This window comes from Sinocyclocheilus grahami, unplaced genomic scaffold (genome assembly GCF_001515645.1).
Source record: "Sinocyclocheilus grahami isolate Dianchi unplaced genomic scaffold, SAMN03320097.WGS_v1.1 scaffold1131.1, whole genome shotgun sequence".
Classification (NCBI taxonomy): Eukaryota; Metazoa; Chordata; class Actinopteri; order Cypriniformes; family Cyprinidae; genus Sinocyclocheilus; species Sinocyclocheilus grahami.
Window position 1 is genome coordinate 97,927 of NW_015506310.1, and position 25,756 is coordinate 123,682.

At 37.1% G+C, this 25,756-nt stretch overlaps 3 protein-coding genes and 1 pseudogene across 4 annotated transcripts in view; 2 read left to right on the forward strand and 2 right to left on the reverse strand.

Moving 5' to 3' along the window:
- Positions 1-4,393, forward strand: part of LOC107567175 (phosphorylase b kinase gamma catalytic chain, skeletal muscle/heart isoform-like) — a 6,666-nt gene extending 2,273 nt beyond the window's left edge. The window contains exons 3-10 of the mRNA XM_016252814.1: positions 505-683; positions 880-934; positions 1,485-1,550; positions 2,019-2,182; positions 2,266-2,356; positions 3,322-3,475; positions 3,589-3,714; positions 3,803-4,393. Of these exons, the coding sequence (XP_016108300.1) occupies positions 505-683; positions 880-934; positions 1,485-1,550; positions 2,019-2,182; positions 2,266-2,356; positions 3,322-3,475; positions 3,589-3,714; positions 3,803-4,069 (1,102 nt within the window). The 3' untranslated portion in view covers positions 4,070-4,393. The remainder of the gene's footprint in view (positions 1-504; positions 684-879; positions 935-1,484; positions 1,551-2,018; positions 2,183-2,265; positions 2,357-3,321; positions 3,476-3,588; positions 3,715-3,802) is intronic.
- An 80-nt stretch (positions 4,394-4,473) lies between these two features.
- Positions 4,474-9,577, reverse strand: LOC107567178 (sulfatase-modifying factor 2-like). 2 transcript variants are annotated; one of them, XM_016252819.1, is made up of 9 exons: positions 9,372-9,577; positions 7,850-7,994; positions 7,644-7,758; positions 7,405-7,449; positions 6,415-6,511; positions 6,232-6,287; positions 6,030-6,114; positions 4,825-4,966; positions 4,474-4,623 (listed from the first exon to the last, which is right to left on the reverse strand). In XM_016252819.1, the coding sequence occupies exons 1-9, from the start codon at positions 9,430-9,432 to the stop codon at positions 4,533-4,535; spliced, it is 837 nt and encodes a 278-aa protein (XP_016108305.1). In that variant the 5' UTR covers positions 9,433-9,577; the 3' UTR covers positions 4,474-4,532. The 2 variants fall into 2 exon arrangements, with proteins under 2 accessions (XP_016108305.1, XP_016108304.1); XM_016252818.1 differs by having other exon boundaries at positions 6,415-6,565.
- Positions 9,578-10,511: 934 nt separating this feature from the next.
- LOC107567188 (transmembrane protein 179B-like) lies at positions 10,512-13,599 on the forward strand. Its single transcript, XM_016252829.1, has 5 exons — positions 10,512-10,676; positions 11,404-11,600; positions 11,748-11,885; positions 12,369-12,447; positions 12,768-13,599. The coding sequence occupies exons 1-5, from the start codon at positions 10,572-10,574 to the stop codon at positions 12,921-12,923; spliced, it is 675 nt and encodes a 224-aa protein (XP_016108315.1). The 5' UTR covers positions 10,512-10,571; the 3' UTR covers positions 12,924-13,599.
- Positions 13,600-17,646: 4,047 nt separating this feature from the next.
- Positions 17,647-25,756, reverse strand: part of LOC107567184 (transmembrane protein 151B-like) — an 11,505-nt pseudogene continuing 3,395 nt past the window's right edge.

Sequence of the window (25,756 nt, forward strand, 5' to 3'; positions counted from 1 at the left end):
ATGTTTTTAATGAATGGATTTTATAATAATACAAATAGCAATGTGTAACATTTTACCATATTTAGCACTTTTATTTGTTCCCCACAAAATTAAAGTTTTTCACTAAATGTTTGGATTTCTAAAATTATTGTGCACTGATTTTTCTAGAATAACTTTTGCTGCCGATTTATCCACTAACCTAGTTTATGATAAATTTTTGTCATAGATTATAAATATACATAGGCCTATATTTTTTCATATTTGTTTATTTTATTTTTCTTTATAATGAAGTAGTCTGTATCTAGTAGACTGTGAAAGAATGAATATCAGTTCCACACACAGAGATATATAAATTCTACATTTGTTTAAATGAGGGGAAAAACTTCACTGGTATCAGATCGGAATCGGTATCGGCCAATACTGAACCCTAGGTATCGGAATCGGTATCGGAAGCGAAAAAGGCGGATCGGAGCATTCAAAATTACATGATAAGTCCTGAATTTGTCTCAATGTCTTCTCTACCAGAGGTGTGAGCAGTGTAGTTCGCCGATGTGTGGACAAACGGACAGGCCAGGATTATGCAGTAAAGATCATAGACATCACACCATCAGACAAAATGACATCTCAAGAGATACAAGAAATCCAGCAGGCCACTGTGAAAGAGATCGACATTCTTCGAAAAGTGTCTGGACAAAAAAACATAAGTATGACTGCCCAATGCTAGTCTTGATCCCTTTTACAATACTGTTCATTTACCACAAAATATAACCTAATGGTGCAATGATACAGAAGTTTATCTTTTAAGAATTTCAATTTCTTTTTGAATTACAAAAATAAAAATGATAAAGCTATGGTTTCTGCAACAACAACAACAAATCAGATGTCTTTTTTCTCTCATAGTTCAACTGAAGGATTGCTTTGAATCAAATGCCTTCTTCTTTTTGGTATTTGATCTGTAAGTATGGCTTCTCTTCCTTTCATGGCACACAGTCCTCATGTCTGTGCATCACTATTGCTAGTGGTCACATAGACTTGAGAAACCTTCAAAACTATTTAATTGTGGCTGCAATTTTTTGCACAGGCAAACCACTCACATTTAGCACAGAAAGTGCAAAAATTGAGATTTATCCTCATTTTCCCTGGTAGCTAATTTTCACCGCTAACCGTTATTTTGTTTACAAGTTTGCTTTCTATTCAGATTTCTAGATGTTCCCAGTGGAGATTAGCGGTCGGTTGACACTCCACAGCATACAGATAAGACACTGGCTATTCAAAGAGCACACATTATGGCTCATTGCCAAGATGCCAAGTTTCTGCCAGAGCCTGACTTTCAATACAAACATATGCACAAAATCCCTCCAAATTGCTTCTTTTGATACTTGTGTAGTTACAAATTGTCTGTCTGTAATGTGTCAATTTTACATCACCAGAGTAACTGTATTGCTTATCTTTTCCTATAGTTTTTAAAGTTTATTAGTTTATGTTTATGAATGTTCTTTTAACAGGATGAAGAGAGGGGAACTCTTTGATTACCTCACAGAAAAAGTCACCCTAAGTGAGAAAGAGACAAGGTAATTCGGATACAAATTTTCGACGCTCCTGATTATATTTAAACTGTGTAAAACAAATCCTATGCTGAAGAGGGGATTATATAATCAAATGGTTTAAATTGTTGCCAACAACAACAGGGCATCTTGAGTGTTGATAGGTTTGGTTAGGTCATGGCACACTGCCATGCTCATAAATATAGTGCTCTGTCTACTTTTATAAATTCCCTCATATGCTACCATTTAAAAAGTTTAACAGACTTCTTTTAAAAATCTTTAAAAATTCATACTGACCCCAAACATTTGGTAGCGTACATTATGTTCACTTGTTTTTAGCATATAGCATATAAATCTCATATTTATGGTATAAAGTTAATCAGTGAAATTTATTTATAAAGCAACTTTAACCCATTCACTGCAGCTGCTGTATCAACCTTAGAGGTAATATCTTGATTATTGGCTCAAGTTTTCTCTTTTCTCACTCTTTGATAGAAAGGTAATGCGAGCTCTTTTGGAGGTGGTTGAGTATCTTCACACCCACAATATAGTCCATCGTGACCTGAAACCAGAGAACATTCTCTTAGATGATGATGTGAATATCAAACTCACTGACTTTGGCTTCTCAATCCAAATTGAGCCTGGACAAAGACTGAATGGTGAGTTCTTTAAATATAAGCATTCGGAAGGAATGCTTACAGATAATGTCGTTTAGAAGAACCTGCCTCTGTTTCACCCCTAGAGGTTTGCGGGACACCAGGTTACTTGGCTCCAGAAATCATTGAGTGCTCCATGGATCCCAACCATGCTGGCTATGGGCATACTGTTGACCTGTAAGCACATAAAATAACTATGCATCAGCGTTATTTTACTTTATTTATATTAAGTATTTATTCATATTTAAATTAGTGTTTATTTTCATATTTAATAATTTTATGTGCTTTTGTCATTTTTTTTAATTTCTGTATAGATTTAATTGATTTTTGTTTCATTTTCAATTTAAGTAATTTTAATATGTCAATTTTAACTTGTTTTATTTCGGTTTGTTGCTAAGGCAAAATTTATAATTTTTTCATCTAATATATATTTAATTTCAGCTTTATTAACTAAAATGCTTTTTTAAGGATTAGTTCAGCCAAAAATGAAAATTTGCTTGAAACTTACTCTTAGAACATCCAAGATGTAGAAATTTTGCATTACATCACTTGCTCACCAATGAATTCTCTGCAGTGAATGGGTGCCGTCAGAATGAAATTCCAGCTGATAAAAACATCCCAATAATCCACTCGATTATCAATCCAGTTTATCAATTAACATCTTGTGAAGCAAAAACCTGCATGTTTGTAAGAAACAATAAATCATTAAGGTGTTTTAACTTTAACTTTTTCTCCAGTGAAAAAGTCCATTCTCTGTTGTCTTCTCATATCAAAATCCACCTACTGGTTTATTTAGAACTGTTTTAAGCCGTATCTGTAAATGTATCTGACTTGTATTTAAGCTAGAAGCAATGGGTTTAAGTAAAAAAAAAAAACAGCTTTTTAAACTATTCCTTTTATACTTTTAGTTAACAATAACAAAACTGGTATCACCACTCTTATTATTTAAAAAGCATACTACAGCAAATTAACGTGGCTTAAAAAATTATTGCATTAAAAGTCAAATAAACCAACCAAATAAATAAATACATGAACTTCCTGGCAGCGACAGTGAACCAGAAGAATATGAAATGATTATGGCAAACTAGCATGTTTAGTACATAAATGTGATGTTATATAACCTTCTGTCTGCTCTTGTGCAGCTGGAGCGCAGGTGTGATCTTCTACACTCTTCTGGCTGGATCTCCACCTTTCTGGCACAGGAAACAAATGCTGATGCTTCGAACGATTCTTGCAGGACAATATGAATTCAGTTCTCCGGAGTGGGATGACCGATCGGACACTGTCAAAGACTTGGTGCGTGTTGGTTGTGGTCCTGTTTGTCTTGCCGACAACCAGTTTCAAAAGTAGTTATGCACAATTGTGTGAGAAAATGCCTTTCCAAAGTCACCTTTTTTTCTTCCCACTAGATTTCAAGGTTATTAGTTGTGGACCCACAAAGTCGTTATACAGCCACAGAAGCCCTCAATCACCCATTCTTCCAACAGTACGTGGTTGCAGAAGTTCGTCATTTCAGCCCTTACAGGAAATTCAAGGTAAAGGGCAGATGTTCTAGATGACGTCTTTAAGAAGGCATAGATTTCAAGGCTTTGATTTTCACCATACACCATTGTTATCCTGCAGGTTATTTGTATGACCGTACTTGCCGCCACGCGTATCTACTGCAACTATCGTCGTGCCAAACCTGTCACCAAGGAAGTGATCCGCAGCGACCCGTATGCCATCAAACCTCTACGCAAGATGATCGACGCATGTGCCTTTAAGATCTACGGCCACTGGGTGAAGAAAGGGCAAACTCAGAACAGAGCGGCTTTATTTGAGAACACTCCAAAAGTCATTCTGCTCTCCATTGCAGCTGAGGAGATGGATGCATCACCCAGGACTTGGTGAGGGTTCATCATCTCTGAATAATCCCAGATACCACAACTTACCTTAAGAACATGTTGACAACGGTCCAAAAATACACCTCTACTGCTATGACAGTATATTTCCCCCTTATTTACACAGAGAGAAGGAAATAACAAGTAAATTATCTTCAAGGGGCTTTTATTTTATTTTCAATGCTAAAAACTACAATTGAGACCTGAACTATTTAATGTGTGTACTATTATTTAATCCAATATTATTTAATAAATTTTTATTCTATTTTGAATATTTGATGCGATTTAAATTTTATAATTAAATAATGACCATAAAGAAAGGCTAAAACATTAAGAAAACTTTAATTTCACAGTATTTTGTGTAAAAAGGCAGATATAACATTGAATTCCAAAAGTTTGTGTCTCCACAGGAGAAATGTAGTATCAGTCCCATTATGCACCACTGGCATCAACTAGACTTGAACATTTGGCTCTTAAAGCTCAGTTCTTTTCAGTTTTGCATTTGAGCTCATAGCACAGCGGAAGCCCAGGTTATCAGAGGCCGAATCTGGTGTGTTTCCCATCCTGCATGAGAGAACATAAAAACACATTTTTATTGATCATATTCTCATAAAACTGCTTTGGACAACAGCTTCACCAATTGCTGACTGACCCATTTGGGGTCAAATGGCACTGTTACAAAAAGCAACTGTATAATAAATAATAATAGCCTAATAAAAGATGACTATGAATAATATGAATGTAGCAGGATGGAGCATGACTGACCTAGTGGTGACACGAGCTCTGTGATTGGCTGAGCCATCGGCTGTGTCAATCCAGGATCCTCCGCGCAGGACGTACATGGTCTGAGCACCAGGAAAACGTGAGGAGGTCCACTCCCACACATTACCCAGCATGTCATATAGTCCTGGAACAAGGTGGGATATTATTCTAAACTCCAAGTTTAGAACAATAATAAGAGCGTTATAGGCACAATATGTAATTTTCGCCGCTGGAGGGCGCGTATTCAAAATAAACAAAGAGGCAAAGGCGTAGTTTGATGACATCAGCAAAATATATAATTGTTCTAGTGGTTTTTGGATATTTTAATAAAAAAAATCTTACATCTTACATTACATATTGTGCCTAAAACATAAAAGTTTGGGGTCAGTAAGACTTTTTTTAAGGAAATTCATTACTTTTATTCAGTAAGAAAGCATTAAACCAATCAAGAGTTATAGTAAAGACATTTATAATGCTGCAAAAAAGTATTTTTATTTCAAATAAATGCTGTTGTTTTGAACTTTCTATTCATCACATAATCCTGAAATAAATGCATCACATTGATAATAATAAGAAATGTTTCTTGAGCACCAAATCAGGTTTATTTCTGAAGGATCATGTGACGCAGAAGACTGGCGTAATGGCTGCTGAAAATTCAGGTTTGCCATCACAGAAATAAATGACATTTAAAATCTATGCAAATAAAAAACTATTAACCTACTGCTCAAAAGTTTGGGGTCAGTAAGACTTTTTTTAAGGAAATTCATTACTTTTATTCAGTAAGAAAGCATTAAACCAATCAAGAGTTATAGTAAAGACATTTATAATGCTGCAAAAAAGTATTTTTATTTCAAATAAATGCTGTTGTTTTGAACTTTCTATTCATCACATAATCCTGAAATAAATGCATCACATTGATAATAATAAGAAATGTTTCTTGAGCACCAAATCAGGTTTATTTCTGAAGGATCATGTGACGCAGAAGACTGGCGTAATGGCTGCTGAAAATTCAGGTTTGCCATCACAGAAATAAATGACATTTAAAATCTATGCAAATAAAAAACTATTATTTTAAATTGTAATAATATTTCTGTTGTACTGTACTTTTGATCAAATAAACGCAACCTTGGTGAACATAAGAGACTCAAAAAAAGTCTTACCAACCCCAAACTTTGAATGTGTGAAACCATACTGTAGTTACTACATACCAAAGTTATTCTGTGGAGGATAGGCAGTCACAGGAGCTACACCATGATAACCATCTTCTGCGGCGTCCCCATCTGGAAATGGGCCCTTTGTACAAAGAACAAAGAGTTAACAATTTATAACTTTTAACTTTATAACCATCTTAAAGGAAAAAATATATACATTTGTCCCTTCTGCTATGGACAAGAATATACCCCAACTGACCTGCCACAGGTTAGTCCGGTTCAGCAAGAACTTGTTGCCCCATGGGTAAGTCCTGCCTGAAATACAAAAATGTGCTGGCTATGATGGCTACATAAAATAAGTAAAACAGGTGGACAATACTGCATGACAAGAATAAGACAGCAGTTTTTTAGGTGCTGGAGGCGTAAGGCTTTTTTGGCTTGCCTTCTAAACCTCCACGTGCAGCCATTTCCCACTCTTCCTCAGCTGGCAGCCTTTTCTGCTTCCACTGACAGTAGGTTTGGGCATCATTCCAGCTGACCTGCACCACAGGGGATTCCAGTCTGTCCTTGATACCAGAGCTTGGTCCTGCTGGCTGCACACATCAAACCCAGAGACCCCAGACATTCATACAGCAAAAATAAATAATTTTTTATTTATAAAAAAAAATAACAATAAAAAAAAAAAGTATAAAGAAATAAATTATTAAACGTATAACAAAAATTGTATTTATTTATATTTTTTTATTTATAAATTAATCAAACTTGTAAAAGTGTGTGTATATATTAGTGCTGTCAAACGATTAATCGCGATGAATCGCATCCAAAATAAAAGTATTTGTTTGCATAATATACTGTATGTGTATGTTCTGTTTATATTTATTATGTATATATAAATACACACACATACAGTATATATTTTTAAAATATTTACATGTCTATATTTATAGTCATATAATTTATATTATAAATAAATACATTTAATATATAAAAATAATATATTTCTCTGAAATATATACATGCATGTGTGTGTGTTTATATATACATAATCTCAAATGCAGGCGTAGAACCCTCTCAAGGATGATCAGAAGAAATGGACAGGACCTGAGTTAAATATATGAGTGTCACAGCAAAGGGTCTGAATACTTAGGACCATGTGATATTTCAGTTTTTCTTTTTTAATAAATCTGCAAAAATGTCAACAATTCTGTGTTTTTCTGTCAATATGGGGTGCTGTGTGTACATTAATGAGGAAAAAAATAACTTAAATGATTTTAGCAAATGGCTGCAATATAACAAAGAGTGAAAAATTTAAGGGGGTCTGAATACTTTCCGTACCTACTGTATATATATATGTATAGGCATTTAATACATTTTCTAGAATTATTTACTATGCATTTTGAAAGTCTGCACATAAAAGTGTTAACTATGTCACCTGTCTCCAGAACACTTTCTCAACTGGTAACCACCAAGGAGCCGACTAGGAAAGAAGAAATGGGTAATTTTAAAGAGAACAAAGGGTTTAAAGAGAAAATCTTGTATAAAAGACAGCGTTTAGATTAAGGTAAATTACCATTTAAACACTCTGAAAACCAGACACAAGAAATAGACATTCAATTTAGGCCAGTTGACCAGTAGATCTTGTTTCTTTATGCTCCTGCTTTGGGTTCATACCTCAATTTTCTGAGTGATCTTACTTTTCAGTTCATCTGACACAAAATCCTGGAACACAAAACTCCAACCGAACTTTTCAGCTTCTGTTTTATATTTCTGCTGTCTGACAAATTCCCTGGAATAAACAGAAGCAGTTGTATCAGGCCAGTAAGGAGATACACAAGCATTATGATGACAGTAGGTTTTGAGCTTATATCTTCAAGTACCTAAAGTCAGAGTTGGTGACAGGATATTTGTCTATCTTGAATGGCTGGAGAGTCACAGCTCGTGTTGGTGATTCCTCATCTCTCCCATCAGCAGCACTGGTTCCCATCATCATGTTTCCACCAGGAATAAACACCATCTCATCAACTGCCAAAACAAATGATTATTTATCTTGAACAAAACGTCTACTTACAGCAAATGGTCAGTTTTAGGGTCTTACAAACATTTTCACACACTTTCCACTCAAATATGACATTTCTTCGACCTTTATGTCCCAAGAGTTTAATTTTATTGAAACTTTAAGGATTTAATGATTAATGAAATGTTAATGATTTTCTTCCAACAAACATTATTGTAAACTTTTTACCAAGCTTATATTTTTGCTACTAAATGCCTTTTATGCATAATGTTATTGCTTGACACTTTTCCCGGACACAGAATTGCAATGAAAAATAGGATTTATTATTTTTAGACACCTGAATAAAATAAACATCAACTATTCCAAAAGCTATGGTATGGAAATGATTTTTAACATAATCTTTTACACAAATTACGCCCTTAAGTTGTGGCGTCATCACAACCAAAAGGTTTCCCATATTTATGTTTCTTCAAATCAGTTTATCAGAGACAACAACAGTGTCGGTGAAGAACTGGAGATGAAATATGACACATGTATGTGTGGAGAAAATAAGAAAATTCAAGGTAAATACCTCTTGTGAACAGAGTATTTTTTATTGAGCATCAAGTTGTAATTTTGTTTATTTGGAATACATAAAATGCTATAAGCATATATATATATATAGTGACATGTCAGCGGTGGATTGTGAGTGACTTTTTTTAACGAAAGTTAGCAACAATAACTTTAGTGACTATGACATATTGGCGCGTTAATGATTTTCTTCCAACAAACATTATTGTAAACTTTTTACCAAGCTTATATTTTTGCTACTAAATGCCTTTTATGCATAATTTTATTGCTTGACACTTTTCCCGGACACAGAATTGCAATGAAAAATAGGATTTATTATTTTTAGACACCTGAATAAAATAATCATCAACTATTCCAAAAGATATGGTATGGAAATGATTTTTAACATAATCTTTTACACAAATTACGCCCTTAAGTTGTGGCGTCATCACAACCAAAAGGTTTCCCATATTTATGTTTCTTCAAATCAGTTTATCAGAGACAACAACAGTGTCGGTGAAGAACTGGAGATGAAATATGACACATGTATGTGTGGAGAAAATAAGAAAATTCAAGGTAAATACCTCTTGTGAACAGAGTATTTTTTATTGAGCATCAAGTTGTAATTTTGTTTATTTGGAATACATAAAATGCTATAAGCATATATATATATATAGTGACATGTCAGCGGTGGATTGTGAGTGACTTTTTTTAACGAAAGTTAGCAACAATAACTTTAGTGACTATGACATATTGGCGGAAATTACGTTTTTTTAAAAGATTATGTTTTTTAAAAGAAAATGTTGGAATAGTGATTTTTTGAGGGGACTTCCTACCTGCTGCACAAGACACCATGCACAATAATAAGAGGTATAAGGTCTCCCAAGAGATCATCATGACAAATATAAAGAGACCTGGTGAGCGAGTTCTTGTCCAGGGTCAGATTTATCAAACTATAAACACAAGCACATTCAACTTTATCTAAAAACATGAAAACGGTCAGCAATAACACTGCAAATTCAGTCATTCAGTTTCCCTCTACGCGTCGATGAAGCTCGTTGAAAAGTGTTTATCGCCATCTATTGGTTTGGAGAAGGACGAATTAAAGGGATAGTTCACCCAAAAACAAAAATTCTGTTTACTCACTCTCAAATTGTTGCAAACCTGTATGAATTTCTTTCTTATGCTGAACACAAAAGAAGATAACCAAAGAGATCCCATTTACTTGGAAGCACAATGGAAGTAATTGGGGACCAGAAACTTTTTGTTTGGTTATCCACATCCACATCTTCAAAATATCTTCTTTTGTTCTCCAAAGAATGAAATTCATACAGGTTTGAAACAACTTGAAGGCGAGTAAAAGATGACAGATTCTTTATTTTGGGGTGAACTATCCCTTTAAATTTGGTGCATGCACTGTGAGTGTCCCAAGCAGTTATTTTCACTGCTGTTAGTTGTTGTCACAGTCCACTTTTCATCTATCAATAAGTAACTTTATTTTTACTCTAATAAACAGCAAATCTTCGGTTACTGTCATTAGTGTAAAGATGATCACAGACATGGAGATGCAGCTAATTCACATTCATGCTTTAGGACCTCAGTCAGAGCACTTGCTTTTTTTGGACAATATTAGTTTTTAAAAAATTTAAATTGTGTTTTGTTTTCGTCTTTTTGATCTATGGTACAACTGTTGACAATATTTGATATCATATTTTTATGCCAACAACTGGCCTGTCATAAGCAGATATAGTTATATCTGATATTTAGAAAAAGATTAGTAAATGATGATTTATAGCTGTATTGCATTTGCTTCAGACTGGCTGAAATTTTTTTCTGGCTTGACCTGAATGCAGTCTTTCATTATACCTAATAGCAATGCTGTGAAATTCTCTTGCCCAATTGTCAAAAATTATTCTGAAAAGCAACATTGTTGTGAGGACAGGACATGCTTTAGAGACGAAGCTCACAGCACAGCAGTTCGAAGAGCGTATGAGGCATTCGTTTGCTTGACTCCATGAGATAGTGACCGTGAGAGCATGTTCATGATGGGACTACCATGGCTGCTAGTTTTGGAGCTTGTCCTTTACGCTGGGTGTTTCATCTGTGGGGTGATAGCTGCCGCCTGGATGACACTCACTCAGGTAACACTAATTAATCATCTCTATAATGTCTGATCATTGCTATTTTGTGAGCAGTGTAATTGTAAAATGATTTATTGTTAAGAAAACGAAAAGTATAATAATCCTTCTAGAGAAATGTGATATACTATAAGTCTGTCTCTGAACGTAGTTCAGAATTGTAAGTATCAAGCTGATAGTGGCAAAACTTTGCGTGCATATTTATGGGACATTTGAGGAATTATTTAGTTATACACCATTCAGTTTGATGTTAACATGTAACATAATGTGTGATCACACAGCATGTTAGTATGTTTATTGAAGTGGTCAGATTATTTCTTACTTTTTGGGGGGAGATTAATTGATTTTCAAATAATTTTCAATGATTGGCTACATCTGTTGTTATTCATGATTATTTTTAAATATGTGTAAAATAAAAAAAAAATATGTGCAATAAAAAATACAATATGTTATGTTGCTGATCCCAGGTCAGACCCTCTTGAGCTCTAAAATTTAATCACCATGTGATCAACCGGCCTCTCGCACCATATTATGGTTTATTAGGGTCATATGATACAGGGACAATAACACTTAGCACAGCACTTATATCTCTGCGTGTCACAGAGAAATACAAATCTTCCACATAGTTTGTGAAAGAGTAAGAAAATGACTCCTAGATGTCCCTTTCTGTTGTTTCTCCTTATATTTATCATATGCAAATATCAATGATTTTTGTTGATTGTCTTTTTAGGGCCACTTTGATGGACGGTGCATCCTCTATGGAAGTGTTCATTATAATGCATCTGGCCAAGCTTTGACTGTGGAAGGCTCCAGTTCTCCTTCAGTCTGCTATTTCGTGTCAGCCATCGCTATGTGCATGGCTATTTACTGCTTTTCCCTTATTCTTTACTGGATCTATGCCAGCTGTGTAGATGAGGATGTGAGAAGGTGAATGTATAAACTTTTCTGTTGACATTCAGATGTGCATTTTCCATATTTCTTTTAGATGTTTCACATTCCACTTTCTTTTATTCATGCAGATGGGACTTAACAGTCAAATTAACGATTTAGTTTTTGTCTTGCATGTATATGCAGGGGGACTGTTTCTCTCAACACTTCTCTGGGAGTCTGTGGTCTTCTTCTGTTTTTTCTCATGGTATCAGGATGTATTCTCAAGATCGGTCGGGACAGCCTGTGTTTCTCTGTCCTTCACAACACTCCCTCTATTACCAGGTGATTTCATCTGCTTTCTTTTGTGTATGGAATTCTGCATCTGTGATTTTGGTGCACTTAAGAACCATATTCTCTACAGAAATATAGAAGATGAGAGATTACAGAGTCAACAATGTGTCTCATAGTTCCCAGTTGCTGTGGTTACAAAAGTAAAGTAAAGAAGAGCCCCTAAAAGACATGGTGACATGGAAAAAAAATTAGATGGGAGAAAAAATTATATTTCAGTACTTTTATTCTTTTTAGTACCACTTTTACATCCTCTTACAAAAGTATTTTGTTCCCCATAAAACTCAGAGTTTTCTCACAAAAGCTTTGAAATAGTTTTCCATCCCATCTTAAATGATTTCCATCACAAAAGTTTTGTTTTGAAATATAATTTTTCCTCCCATCTAATTTTTTCTCCATCACCATGTCCCTTTAGGAGCTCCATACAAAATTAACGTTAAGTTAAAAATGCACTTCTAGGAAATGTTTTTGTTTTAGTTGTGAAGATGCAGAGAATAAAACTTGGGCCCATCCATACACTGGAAATCGGTTCTACACAGGACTGTACAGTACTGAGGTTAGTACTTTGGTTTAGTTATTCTTCATAAGATCATCAACCTCTCACAGTGGTTGCTATGATAAGAACACACGAGCCGTCAAAAAGAACCTTATCTTGCTAACCCACATTAACAAATAATTTAATAATTGCGAATAGAGTATTTCTGCAATGGCCCTGTTACTGAAAGCTTTTGCATGATGCTGTCTCCACACCATTAGGTGTCAGTATGCGTGCTTAAAGCTTCTTAGTGTTTCTTTATGCACACCATAAAGAAAGTAGTAGAAATAAATCTCTTCTGTTTCTTGAGCACTCATCCCTTCTGTTTCTTTCCTCTGTAGAGATCTATGTGGGTAAGCTTCTTCTTCTGGGTGTTAATAACGGCTGTGGTGGTCATACAGAGACGCCAGAGCTCAAGGTTGAAGGTTTGGGGTGATGATGAATGGAGCCGTGCTGAGACAGAGCCCTTCCTCCATCGCCCGTCCCGCCAGAGATAAATCAGCAGAGGCCACTATTACATGAGCTTATCATGCAGTGTTTAGTGTATACACTTAGATGGGACCACAAGCAGTTATGAAATACCTAATATTTTCATTGCAACATTTGAATTTTTATTTAATTATTCACATAAACAGTTCTTTGATGTTTGATAGCTACAATAATATACACAAAGTTTTAATATATGTCCAGAGAGACAATAAACATGTCTTAGACCATGTCTTTGGACATATAGAAAAATACACCAGTATAAATTCATAATGGCTAATATACAGTCTTTATAATTATTTACAAATGTGTGCTGTGGATTGTTTAGAGGATTAAAAGAAACCTACGCCAATAACTGATGGTACGAATCTAACATTTAGAGTTGAAGTGTGTAAATTCTGCCCCCACTACCAGAAGAAATCATGATGGTTTTCACAAAGGTTTGCCAAACACTCCCCCCATCAGCCATTGGTTGAGCAAACAGATAGTCCCGCCCCAAACTCACACTATTGATTGAGTGATTGTTGTTGTTTCAGGATTAGATTTTAATTTAAAAAAAAAGAAATTCCACATCACATTTCCACATCACACTAGCAGACCACTATTTTTTACTGTCATTGCCAATTTCATTGAATTTAAGTGGCAAGCTATTTCCCCCAGTGTGTTTTAGAGCTGCTTACTTAGTTTGCGAGCCTGTCTCTCTTTGGCTTCAAAGGCCACCTTAGTGTCCATCAGAGTTTCCAGTGCTTTGCACATCTCAGTCATGTCCTGTTGAAGCACGTCGCTTTGGATGAGGAGACTCTGGCTCTCCTCCCTAAGCTGCTCGGCTAGAGCATCCATCTGCGCGCTCTCCTCCTGACACTGCGCGTGCAACTGAACTGCCAATGAGAGCAAGCCCTCCGCATGGCTCACCACTGAGTCCAACTGGTCCTTCGACATCCTGTTGTTCTTCACTTCAAGAAATTCCACATCACACTAGCAGACCACTATTTTTTACTGTCATTGCCAATTTCATTGAATTTAAGTGGCAAGCTATTTCCCCCAGTGTGTTTTAGAGCTGCTTACTTAGTTTGCAAGCCTGTCTCTCTTTGGCTTCAAAGGCCACCTTAGTGTCCATCAGAGTTTCCAGTGCTTTGCACATCTCAGTCATGTCCTGTTGAAGCACGTCGCTTTGGATGAGGAGACTCTGGCTCTCCTCCCTAAGCTGCTCGGCTAGAGCATCCATCTGCGCGCTCTCCTCCTGACACTGCGCGTGCAACTGAACTGCCAATGAGAGCAAGCCCTCCGCATGGCTCACCACTGAGTCCAACTGGTCCTTCGACATCCTGTTGTTCTTCACTTCACAGCTGCTCCACACCAAGTCCAGTTGGATTGTGAAATGAGAAAAATAAATATCAACCATCAGCCAGTTAGAAAGTTATAATGGACATTAATATTGACAGCCTATATATCGGGCTATATTTGAATAACAATTTGGAGTCATGTTTTCTTGATATGTTTTTTTTTTTACATTTACTTTCAAACATCCATTTCAAAACCTTTGTAAATTATAACATTACTATTTTTGTTAATTCATTATTTTGTGAATTATTAATGTAAATAGCATCATTTTTGTGAATAGCATATTTTGCTATGACTGTTGGGTAAACAAGAGAACACAATAAAACAGCTACATAATCAAGGCAGTTTGAAGCTGAAAGGTTGAACTATGCCCACAGGACAAAGGTATTTAATATGAATATCAGGTTGGGGCAATTGTCCCATGTTTTAAATGCCATTAATATGTGTTTTATAAATGTTTTACTGTTTAATATACGCTTTTTAATGGTGGGCTCTGTTGTGACAACTTTGCCTGTTATGTGTCACACATCACAAAAGGTCAACCTGTTCGATGAACTGTATTTTTCAACTCAAATTTAATACACACACACACACACCGGCCACTTTGCTATAGGTACCGGGTTGGACCCCTTTTTGCCTTCAGATCGTTGCCTGTTATGTGTCACACATCACAAAAGGTCAACCTGTTCGATGAACTGTATTTTTCAACTCAAATTTAATACACACACACACACCGGCCACTTTGCTATAGGTACCGGGTTGGACCCCTTTTTGCCTTCAGATCTGCCTTAATTCTTCGTGGCATAGATTCAACAAGGTGCTAGAAACATTCCTCAGAAATTTTGGTCCATATTGACATGACGAAATCAGACAGTTGCTGCAGATTTGTCAGCTGCACATCCATGATGCAAATCTCCCGTTCCACTACATCCCAATGGTGCTCTTGAGTCTGGTGACTGTGGAAGCCATTTGAGTATAGTGAACTCTTTGTCATGTTCAAATGATTTTTGACATGGCGCGTTATCCTGCTGTAAGTAGCCTGTGGGTCATAACTTGATGAACACGGTCATTAACAATATTCTGTGGCATTTAAACAATGCTCAGTTGGTAATAAGGGGCCCAAGGTAAGCCAAGAAAATAACTCCCACACCATTACACCACCACCAGCAGCCTGAACCACTGAAACAAGGCAGGATGGATCCATGCTTTCTAGTTGTTTACGCCAAATTCTGACCCTACCATCTTGCCTTTCTATGAGCTCAACCCAGTGTGGCCATTCTCCTCTGACCTCTGGCATCAGCAAGGCATTTTTGCCACTCACTGGATATTTTCTCTTTTACAGACCATTCTCTGTAAACTCTAGAGATGGCTGTGTGTGAAAATCCCAGTAGATCAGCAGTTTCTGAAATACTCAGATCAGCCCATCCGACACCAACAACCATGCCAAGTCACTTAAATCACGTTTCTTCCCCATTCTGATGTTCGGTTTGAACTTCAGCAGATTGTCTTGACCATGCCTACATGTCTAAATGCAGAGTTGCTGCTATGTGACCGGCTGATTAGATATTTGTGTTAGTTGGACAGGTACCTAATGAAGTGGCCACACACACACACACACACACACACACTCGACAGGTACCTGGCCACACACACACACACACACACACACACTCACACTCACACACTCACACACACATACACACACACACACACACACATATATATATATATATATATATATATAAATAAAGTATGTACACTGAGAAATACTACAGGAGTAAAAATGTGTGGCATAATTGCATAAAAAGTGGTTCTTTTTAACTATTATTAGACACATTTAAATGCAATCCACATTACTGATAAAGAAAAGGGTATCTGAATAGGTGGTTCACATCATTGTTGTTGCTGACTAGGGCAACATGCTGTGTCGTCTGTGTGACCTAAATCTCTGATGGCAGCAGTAGTCTGAATCATCAGGCTCAAGGGAGGTAACAAGCTGCTTAGGGAAAAGCTTATCACAGCACCACTGTTACTTCACTTCTCTTTTAACTTATATAAGACATATTCAACAATGATATCAATTAAACAAAGCAGCCACTGTATTTTGAAAGCTACCAATGGCAGAATGCAGTGTTAATTGGAAATGAATGACTTAACACTATTAGCAACAAGATTCCATTGTCTTGAAATTGATTTTCCTGAATCAGGCATTAACAGAGCCATCCTGCTATGAACATATTTAGAATTTCAACCCATAATTGAATAATGTCATTCTGCTCTGAAAATGTTTGAGTATTTGTTGAATGCCATCCTGCTATGAACATATTTAGAATTTCAACCCATTTAGAATTTCAACCCATAATTGAATAATGTCATTCTGCTCTGAAAATGTTTGAGTATTTGTTGAATGCATGGTTTAGATGTTTGACTTACCAGGTCTGGTTTGTGTCCTTTTATGCAGCACTCAGTCACTGACTTCCTGTATTATTTGTCAGCAGAGCAGAGGCAAGTGCTGCCCTGTCCTTCAAACACAGATTATGAACAGAGGGAGGGAGAGGAAGAGAGGACGACATGCCTTGCAAGGTAATTCCCTGCAAGATTCCCAACATTCCATATAGTTAATCAATTATAATATAATTTAAACCTATATTCCGTTTTACACCATTTTGTACTTTTCCTCATAATAACACTTAAAATGTCCCAAGGTTATATTGTAAAAAACCACCACTAGGTGGAGCCATTGGTCAAACATATGTGATTTGAGCCTGCCTGGGTAGTGTGGTGAGATCACTGGCCACACATTAAGCATGACATTTGCTCACCTACAGTGACAATCCCAAGAAATTCAAAGCGCATTGTTAAGAAGTGCAAAATGATTATGCATTCAATTATGTAACCACAGACTATATATATATCAATTTCACTGTTCATCAAACACTGTTGAGCATGTCTCCAACAAGAGTGGAGGTGTTTGCCAAGTCTGCATTGATTCAACCCTAAAAACAACTCTGGTCATTAGCCTAGTTACTGAGACTAAATCCAGAATTTCACATCATTATTAATTAATACTAAAGGATCATTCAAAGTCAAATGAAGCATCTATGACTTTCAGGTTCTATCAAAATTCTATAAAACATCTGAACACTGTACTATGACAATGTGAGTTAATATTGCACACACTGCTTGATGATTAAGGACATCTTTTAATATATTATCTTCTGTGTTGTTCATCTGTAGCTGCAAGTTACGTAAATAAGTAAAAAAAAAGAATAAATAATAATAATGCAGCCGTTTTAATAAAATAAATGAATAAATGATAATAATAAATCACTCACTCATTGAACACATTGTTTATGGTTTGACTTTATTAATAAGAGCATCATAGTCATGGCCACTGTAATCAATTCCTCATTGCTGAAAGATATGCTAGTGCTTGTTGAAGTTTTAGCAATAACTTGATTAGTAGAAATCCTATACAAACAATAGAGGGATGCTCTTGATGTGTGCTTTGGACTTAACCTTTTTTTAATTATTAATATTCTCTCCATGTGCAAGGCTGTGTTTATACATTCGTTCCTTCAGTGTTTTCAAGGACATCCTATTTTAACTCAATCCCTGCACTGTTTATAAAGTAGGTGACACTTTGTGCTTGTACTGAACTACACTTATATTTTTAATCTTGTTTGCTGTTCTAATCACCGATGTGACTACATGGGACGATGGATTGTTGCACTACTTTGTATCTTGTGTTGTCTATTTTATCTATTAACAATAGTTGTATTCAACTGAAACAAGCTTAACCCAATAACTTTTTTAACATTCTAACAGTCTAGGAAAGGAAGGAATATGGAGGCCTACAAATGGATGGATGGATGTCCCAGAAACCTGAAATCAAGGACAATGGTTTTATAAACATACTAAATTATGTTAATGAAAATTATTTCTGTGAGGGTTAGGTTTAAGGGTATGGGATAGAAAATACAATTAGCTTAGTATAAAAACAATAGAAGTCAATGGAAAGTCCCCATCATGATAGAAAAACAGATGTATGCAGGAGAATAAAAATGAATACATTGAGTTGCTGAAAATATCTACTTTCAATTGGCTGCAGTAGACATGAGGTTGACATAAGAAACCTCTAAGGCAGAGATAAGTAAAGTCATAAGCACTGTGCTTCTAACAGGCAATTAAAAAGAACAAGAGATTAAAAGAAGTCATTAGCCAGGACAGTGGATTAAAGCACCGTTTCAAACAGTGAGGGATTACAATTCACCAGCCTACATTCACTCATTGATCTTTTACCATTCCTTTTTATCAGGTCTATTATTATTAGAATTTTTTTTTTTACCTTTCCCCCTGAGGACCATTACATTTTGTTTTCTTCAACTCTACCTTAGTAGTGAATCTGAATTGTGATTCTTGCGTCTTTCTAATGTCTATTTAGAACTTCAGTAAATGCAGTTCACATCTCAGTCCCTTTTTCCATAAACTACTTGTATGTTGTTGACGCATGGATTTACAAAACTACACCAGCATGGGCTTTTTCACGTTAATGTGGAGTTGCAAAAACTGCTTCGCAATGTTAAAAGCAGGTTGCAGACACCAAGTTTTTCATGTGTAGTACATTACTCCTATGGTCAAAAGGAGGACACGCTGATCTTTTATTTTGTTATGGACATGATATGCCAGAGATTTCAATAATAGGACATTAAGATCGATATAGGACACTGATGTTCCATGCCTATCAGTATATTCTACTAGGTATGTACTACATATATATATATATTTATGGTCAGTCTGTATCAAGTCAGTCGACATGGATATGACATGACCGATGTATATTATTTTCATTTCAATCCCTACAACATTCAAGAACAAATTCAGAGTTGCTTGTCAGTGTTACACAGAGACACAAATCAGTCTCTTCGACTTTTCTATCCTGGTTCTGGTACAATTGGTACAATTCGCCTCTCTTCCTCGACTTCTCAGTCTCATTGTCTCCTAACTGCACCCAGATGTCAATCTGCCTCTACTTTTCAAAAACCACTAAATCCTTCTTTACACCATATTGGTTCTTTTAACCCGTGTCAATGCCATGCCCCCCATGACAGCTCTCTTCCCCGTGAATGATTAACACGGGAAAGTACAGAGCATCTTGGTAAGTGGGTGGCCTGTCTCTCCCATCCTCCCTGGCCTCTCCGTTCTCCCTCTCCTCCACTTGTTCCTGGCCTGTCTCCTCTACGTCGTCATCTTCTAGTCCCTCACTCTCTAACACACCTCTCCTCTCCTCATCTGGCACTCTAAACCCAAGACCAAGGAAACCCCCACCACCCTCTTCCACACGGCCCCCCATCCCACCTCCGAGGCTTCTCGAGTGAAACAGGCAGGGATGGCGGCTTCTTGCAGTATGCAACCGGCCGAGAGAGAAACCGCTGCGACTAAGGGAAAGCCTACCGCCAGGTCTAATGGGAAATGAGTTTGTCCCTGCAGCCATGTTCCCTCTAAACCAGGAAGGGAGCGAAGAGCTGCTTGTTGAGTGCCGGCACCTGGGGCAGCTCTGAAGGAAGTAGCTAGAATTGCGTCGCATACGTGCAGCCATTGCAACCGACAACGGTGTGTTTGTATTCATATCCAAATCCATAAGCAAGGCCTCGGAGTAGCTAGGTACCATCTGCTGGTTACAGCGAATGTGCCATTCCAGTTCGGTCATATCCACTGTGTTGACCCGCGATATGACGCGCAGAGTGGGACCCCCAGTGCCATGCTCAAAGCCCGTACAGTAATTACCCGTCTCCGTATTATCATTGTCATTTGCGTCCTCGTTCTCGCCGAACAGTTTCTCGACGTGGTAGTGGACGTATGCAGTACGGTACTCGGCAATCACACGAAGAGGCCACGATAGCAGGAAAACTGAGGCCAGCCAGTACACCCAGCGTCTGGTGTACCAGGGCGGTCGCGATGGGTCTGGGAATGCCAGCATGTGTTCCCGAAAGTCAACGTTTTTAAGGTGCATGCCCTCCCGTGCTTCCATGTAGTCGTCCAGACCCTCATTGTCCCCGAAGAAGCGTGCTCGCTGTGTGAGGTAGGCGGTCTCAGCGCGGGCGCTGGCGAAGCTGAAGCACTTGGTGAAACGCAAGCGAGTGACAGGATGTTCCAATAGGCCCTGCAGCTCTTTCGAAACGTCTTTGACACCGAGACGTGAGTAATCAAACTCGGAGCTCGCTGCGTGCGTGTTGACCCGTTCATGGTACACCTGTGTAGTCGTATAGGCGTCTCCGTTTCGGTAGCGCGTCACCTGTCTAGGAGGGAGAAAAAAAACAAACCAAAAAAATGGTATGGCACAAAAAGATAAGGTTTTTTATGGTTGGTCTGCAATCATTGTTTTTGTCCTATTTTTGTCCTTTTACCCTGCTGTCTCTTCTCTAGCAACATCACATACACACTCTCTAATACACACAGACGCTTACACACATAAATCAGCTAATATTACGAGCAATGCCCTTGCTGTGAGAAACTGCAGCACTAAAAGCAGGCTGCAGCCCAAGCGTGGCATGGAGGCTACGCTCCTCTTGGCAGGAGTTTAATCAACGTGATCTCATGATAATTCGTATGTATTTTACGTAAAATGTGGTTCTATAAAACGTACATTTACTTACGTTTTTACAGGCACTAAAATGTACAATACTTACGTATTTTCAGCCTCTAAACGTACGAAACTGACGTATTTTCAGCATTTTAACGTACAAAACTGACGTATTGACGACGTAGCAGTGCCAGCACTCCACCAAGTAGACGATGTACAGCATGGCCAGGAAGGCTACAGGTATATAGACGTAGCCATTGGAACACGGGCTGTCATGGTAAAGTCGGGCATTACCTTTGTAGAAGTAGGCTTGCTCATCAAAAGTAATTACGGTGATGCGGTATAGGGAGCACCAGCCTAGCGTGCCAAAGCAGCCGTACATGAGCAATGTGAGCAGCAGGCACTTCCAGTGGGACTCTCTGCACAGTGAGCCACTCAGGGACTGCTTGAGAGGACGCTGCTATAGGTGGGAAGAGGGAGATCAGATGGAAATATAGGAAGACCAGGGGACAGAGGGTTGTGCAGATGGATTAGAAATTGAATGGGGCAGGGTTCAATAACAGATGGGTTGGAGGATATTTGAACAGAATGGGAGTAGATGCCAAAGCCAAAAAATAAAAACAAAAGCAGAGGGGGCATGGTTGGGGGAGAACAGGAGGGAAAGAAAGAAAATGTAAAAATTAGTTCTGACAGAAATACACTTTTGATACATTGTAGATCAGTGTTTTTAAACTTTTTTATGCCAAGGATCCCTAAATATGATCCTTATGTGCAGGGGCGGCGTTTCCATATGGCAGAGTATGGCAGTCACACACCCTGGCCTTCCCTGCCCAACCCTGGTTGTTTGTTGCCATAGGGTTTTGTGAAACACTGCCACTGCAAAAAAAAAAAAATCATTCTAATTATTGTAATAAAAATAAAAATAATCTTTATATAACAAATATAAATATGATTTTACTGTGTGAAAAATATTAAACATCATATAAATACATTTGTTTTTAATATTATCATTGCCATTGTACAAGAACAAAAACAAATTATGAAAATATATACAGTATGTACCTTTTTTCTACCCACTACTGAAATTATGTTATATGTATAAGAATAAGAACAATTTAAATTCATATATATTTTTATGGCACTTTCCACAATACATACTGTTCTAAAGCAAATTTACTTTTCTTTAGATGACAATGGCAAAACTCCCTAGAAAGATACACAACTATCTTTAAAAAAATTGTATGTTGCAAGAAAGGAGAGACGAGCACTCACTTTTGCCTTCTTACTGTTAAACAACTAGGGCTGCCAATATAATAATATAATAACTATTAAACTCGTGATTTCACAGCAGTCTTTAGAAAGCAGAATGCCTATAATGTATTATTACTTTTACATTTTAAATGCATTTTTAACATTTATTTGCAACCATATTTTTCTACAGACCCCCTAAGCCTCCTCTGCAGCCTCCTGGGGGTCCCTAGACTCCATTTTGAACCCGTGTTTTAGATGATTCAGGGAACTAGTATATTGCATTTGTATTACAACATGCACAGTTGAGTGAAGCACAGTCTGCTATATCCACTCTGACATGCAGCAGAGAAAACTCGGTAATAGATCATTCTCCTGAGGGCTGAATACATTTCCTGGCTGCTCGTAACCAAAACCATGTCTCCTTTTAAAACGCTCTGTATGGCTGTGGAGGGGAAGTCTAGAAGCTTTTAACATCACTGAGTGCATCATCTCGACTAAATGCATATGGATCTCTACTGCCTAGTCTGACCCCAGTGGCGGCTTGAGGTATTGCGGCCATATGGGCAAAGATGAACTGATTCCAAACTAGCAGGAGGGAGAAAAAAACAAACCAAAAAAATGGTATGGCACAAAAAGATAAGGTTTTCTATGGTTGGTCTGCAATCATTGTTTTTGTCCTATTTTTGTCCTTTTACCCTGCTGTCTCTTCTCTAGCAACATCACATACACATGGCAGTCACACACCCTGGCCTTCCCTGCCCAACCCTGGTTGTTTGTTGCCATAGGGTTTTGTGAAACACTGCCACTGCAAAAAAAAAAAAATCATTCTAATTATTGTAATAAAAATAAAAATAATCTTTATATAACAAATATAAATATGATTTTACTGTGTGAAAAATATTAAACATCATATAAATACATTTGTTTTTAATATTATCATTGCCATTGTACAAGAACAAAAACAAATTATGAAAATATATACAGTATGTACCTTTTTTCTACCCACTACTGAAATTATGTTATATGTATAAGAATAAGAACAATTTAAATTCATATATATTTTTATGGCACTTTCCACAATACATACTGTTCTAAAGCAAATTTACTTTTCTTTAGATGACAATGGCAAAACTCCCTAGAAAGATACACAACTATCTTTAAAAAAATTGTATGTTGCAAGAAAGGAGAGACGAGCACTCACTTTTGCCTTCTTACTGTTAAACAACTAGGGCTGCCAATATAATAATATAATAACTATTAAACTCGTGATTTCACAGCAGTCTTTAGAAAGCAGAATGCCTATAATGTATTATTACTTTTACATTTTAAATGCATTTTTAACATTTATTTGCAACCATATTTTTCTACAGACCCCCTAAGCCTCCTCTGCAGCCTCCTGGGGGTCCCTAGACTCCATTTTGAACCCGTGTTTTAGATGATTCAGGGAACTAGTATATTGCATTTGTATTACAACATGCACAGCTGAGTGAAGCACAGTCTGCTATATCCACTCTGACATGCAGCAGAGAAAACTCGGTAATAGATCATTCTCCTGAGGGCTGAATACATTTCCTGGCTGCTCGTAACCAAAACCATGTCTCCTTTTAAAACGCTCTGTATGGCTGTGGAGGGGAAGTCTAGAAGCTTTTAACATCACTGAGTGCATCATCTCGACTAAATGCATATGGATCTCTACTGCCTAGTCTGACCCCAGTGGCGGCTTGAGGTATTGCGGCCATATGGGCAAAGATGAACTGATTCCAAACTAGCAGGAGGGAGAAAAAAACAAACCAAAAAAATGGTATGGCACAAAAAGATAAGGTTTTCTATGGTTGGTCTGCAATCATTGTTTTTGTCCTATTTTTGTCCTTTTACCCTGCTGTCTCTTCTCTAGCAACATCACATACACACTCTCTAATACACACAGACGCTTACACACATAAATCAGCTAATATTACGAGCAATGCCCTTGCTGTGAGAAACTGCAGCACTAAAAGCAGGCTGCAGCCCAAGCGTGGCATGGAGGCTACGCTCCTCTTGGCAGGAGTTTAATTGTTCCTTTTACAAGGACAAGAGAGCAAACTGGGATGGGAGAAATAGAATCCATTAGGGCCTGCAGTGAGCTTTATGTGCACAAGCTAATATCTACACATGTTTTTAACAATGGCAACATAAAGCATGAAACGTGATAATACAGCATATTACATAAAGGTAACACTCCCATACATACCCATATATACTTAATTTATCTATAATGTCTGTAAATTTTGGATTACAAAGTATCATTACTCTTTCCAATTTCAATAAAACATGCAACATTATCACAAATTAATTATTTATTCACAAGATGCTTTCATTGCACTGCATCTCAGAGAGGTGCAATTGCGGGAGTGTGAGAAGTTAGTTTTGGTACCACAAGAAAATGTTTCCTAAGAGATGTGAACGATATTCAGTGAGATTCAATACCGGAGGCTCATGAGGACACTTGCATAGAACAAAACTGCAGTTATGTATAAATAGTGGATCAAGTTAGCTTGCTATTTCAGAGCCACTCTAATAGATTAAATAATTTAGATGCCACAAGAATGTCTGCAGTCATATGATCATGTGCATTTGAATGCTTTTTACATGAGAGGCATCGGTTGACGGGCAGAATCATAAAATCAAGCCCAAGTGTAGGTGTTTTCCTGCAAGTGTGTAGGAGTCAATGCATTATTTGCCCTCTTGGGAAAGGAGATAAGACAGCTAAAGCAAGTGGCTGTTTGTTTTTGCTCAGTTTACCTGCTAGTTGTGCATATAGTGTTGGGAACATTCTTATTCATATTCAGGTAAAAATCTTATTCATACATTTTTGTATGATCTGCTCACACCACACACTCTCAGAAAAAAAGGGTACAAAAGCTGTCACTGGGACAATACCTTTTCAGCAAGTACAGATTTATATGTTTTTACCCCTAAAGGGAGCACATTAGTACACTGTAGAAATAAATTCTGTAAAATTTACGGTAACAATCCGGCAGCTGTGGTTGCCGGAATTTTACCGTAAAAAATACGGTAGAAACATTTTAGGTTTTTGCGGTTTTAGCATAATTTCATTAACTGATATAATGTTAATATACCAACCTATTGAAGTACTGAAATCTGTTTTGTACCTTTGTAATACACTGATAACCACCAAAAGCAGGTGGTGATGAGAAAGTCACATGATGAACCAAAGCCCATCACAAGCAGCTTTTAATTAATAGTATATATAGAAGGTGCACGGTGTCATTCACACAAACACTAAACACCATCATGGTAACACACATGAAACTGAAATAATGCAATAAGCATTCATTTAACAACATTAGGTGTAACACGCAATCCTAATATACAAAACTGATAAGTAAAAAATAAGAAGAAACAGTTATTTCAACAAAAAAACATCAAATTTGAAATGTAACGCAGGGAATTCTGGGAATGTCAATTTATGGTTTTTCACTGTAAATTATACGGTCTTTTTCACTTCCAAAAACAGTACACTACCGTAAAATTACATGTAATGTCCAATACAGTTTTTCACCGTATATAGTAGGGGAATTTACCATTAGCCATTTAACAGGTTTTTACTGTAGCATTTTTACAGTCTTTTACCGTTAAATTCACTGTCATTTTTTACAGTGTACCTTT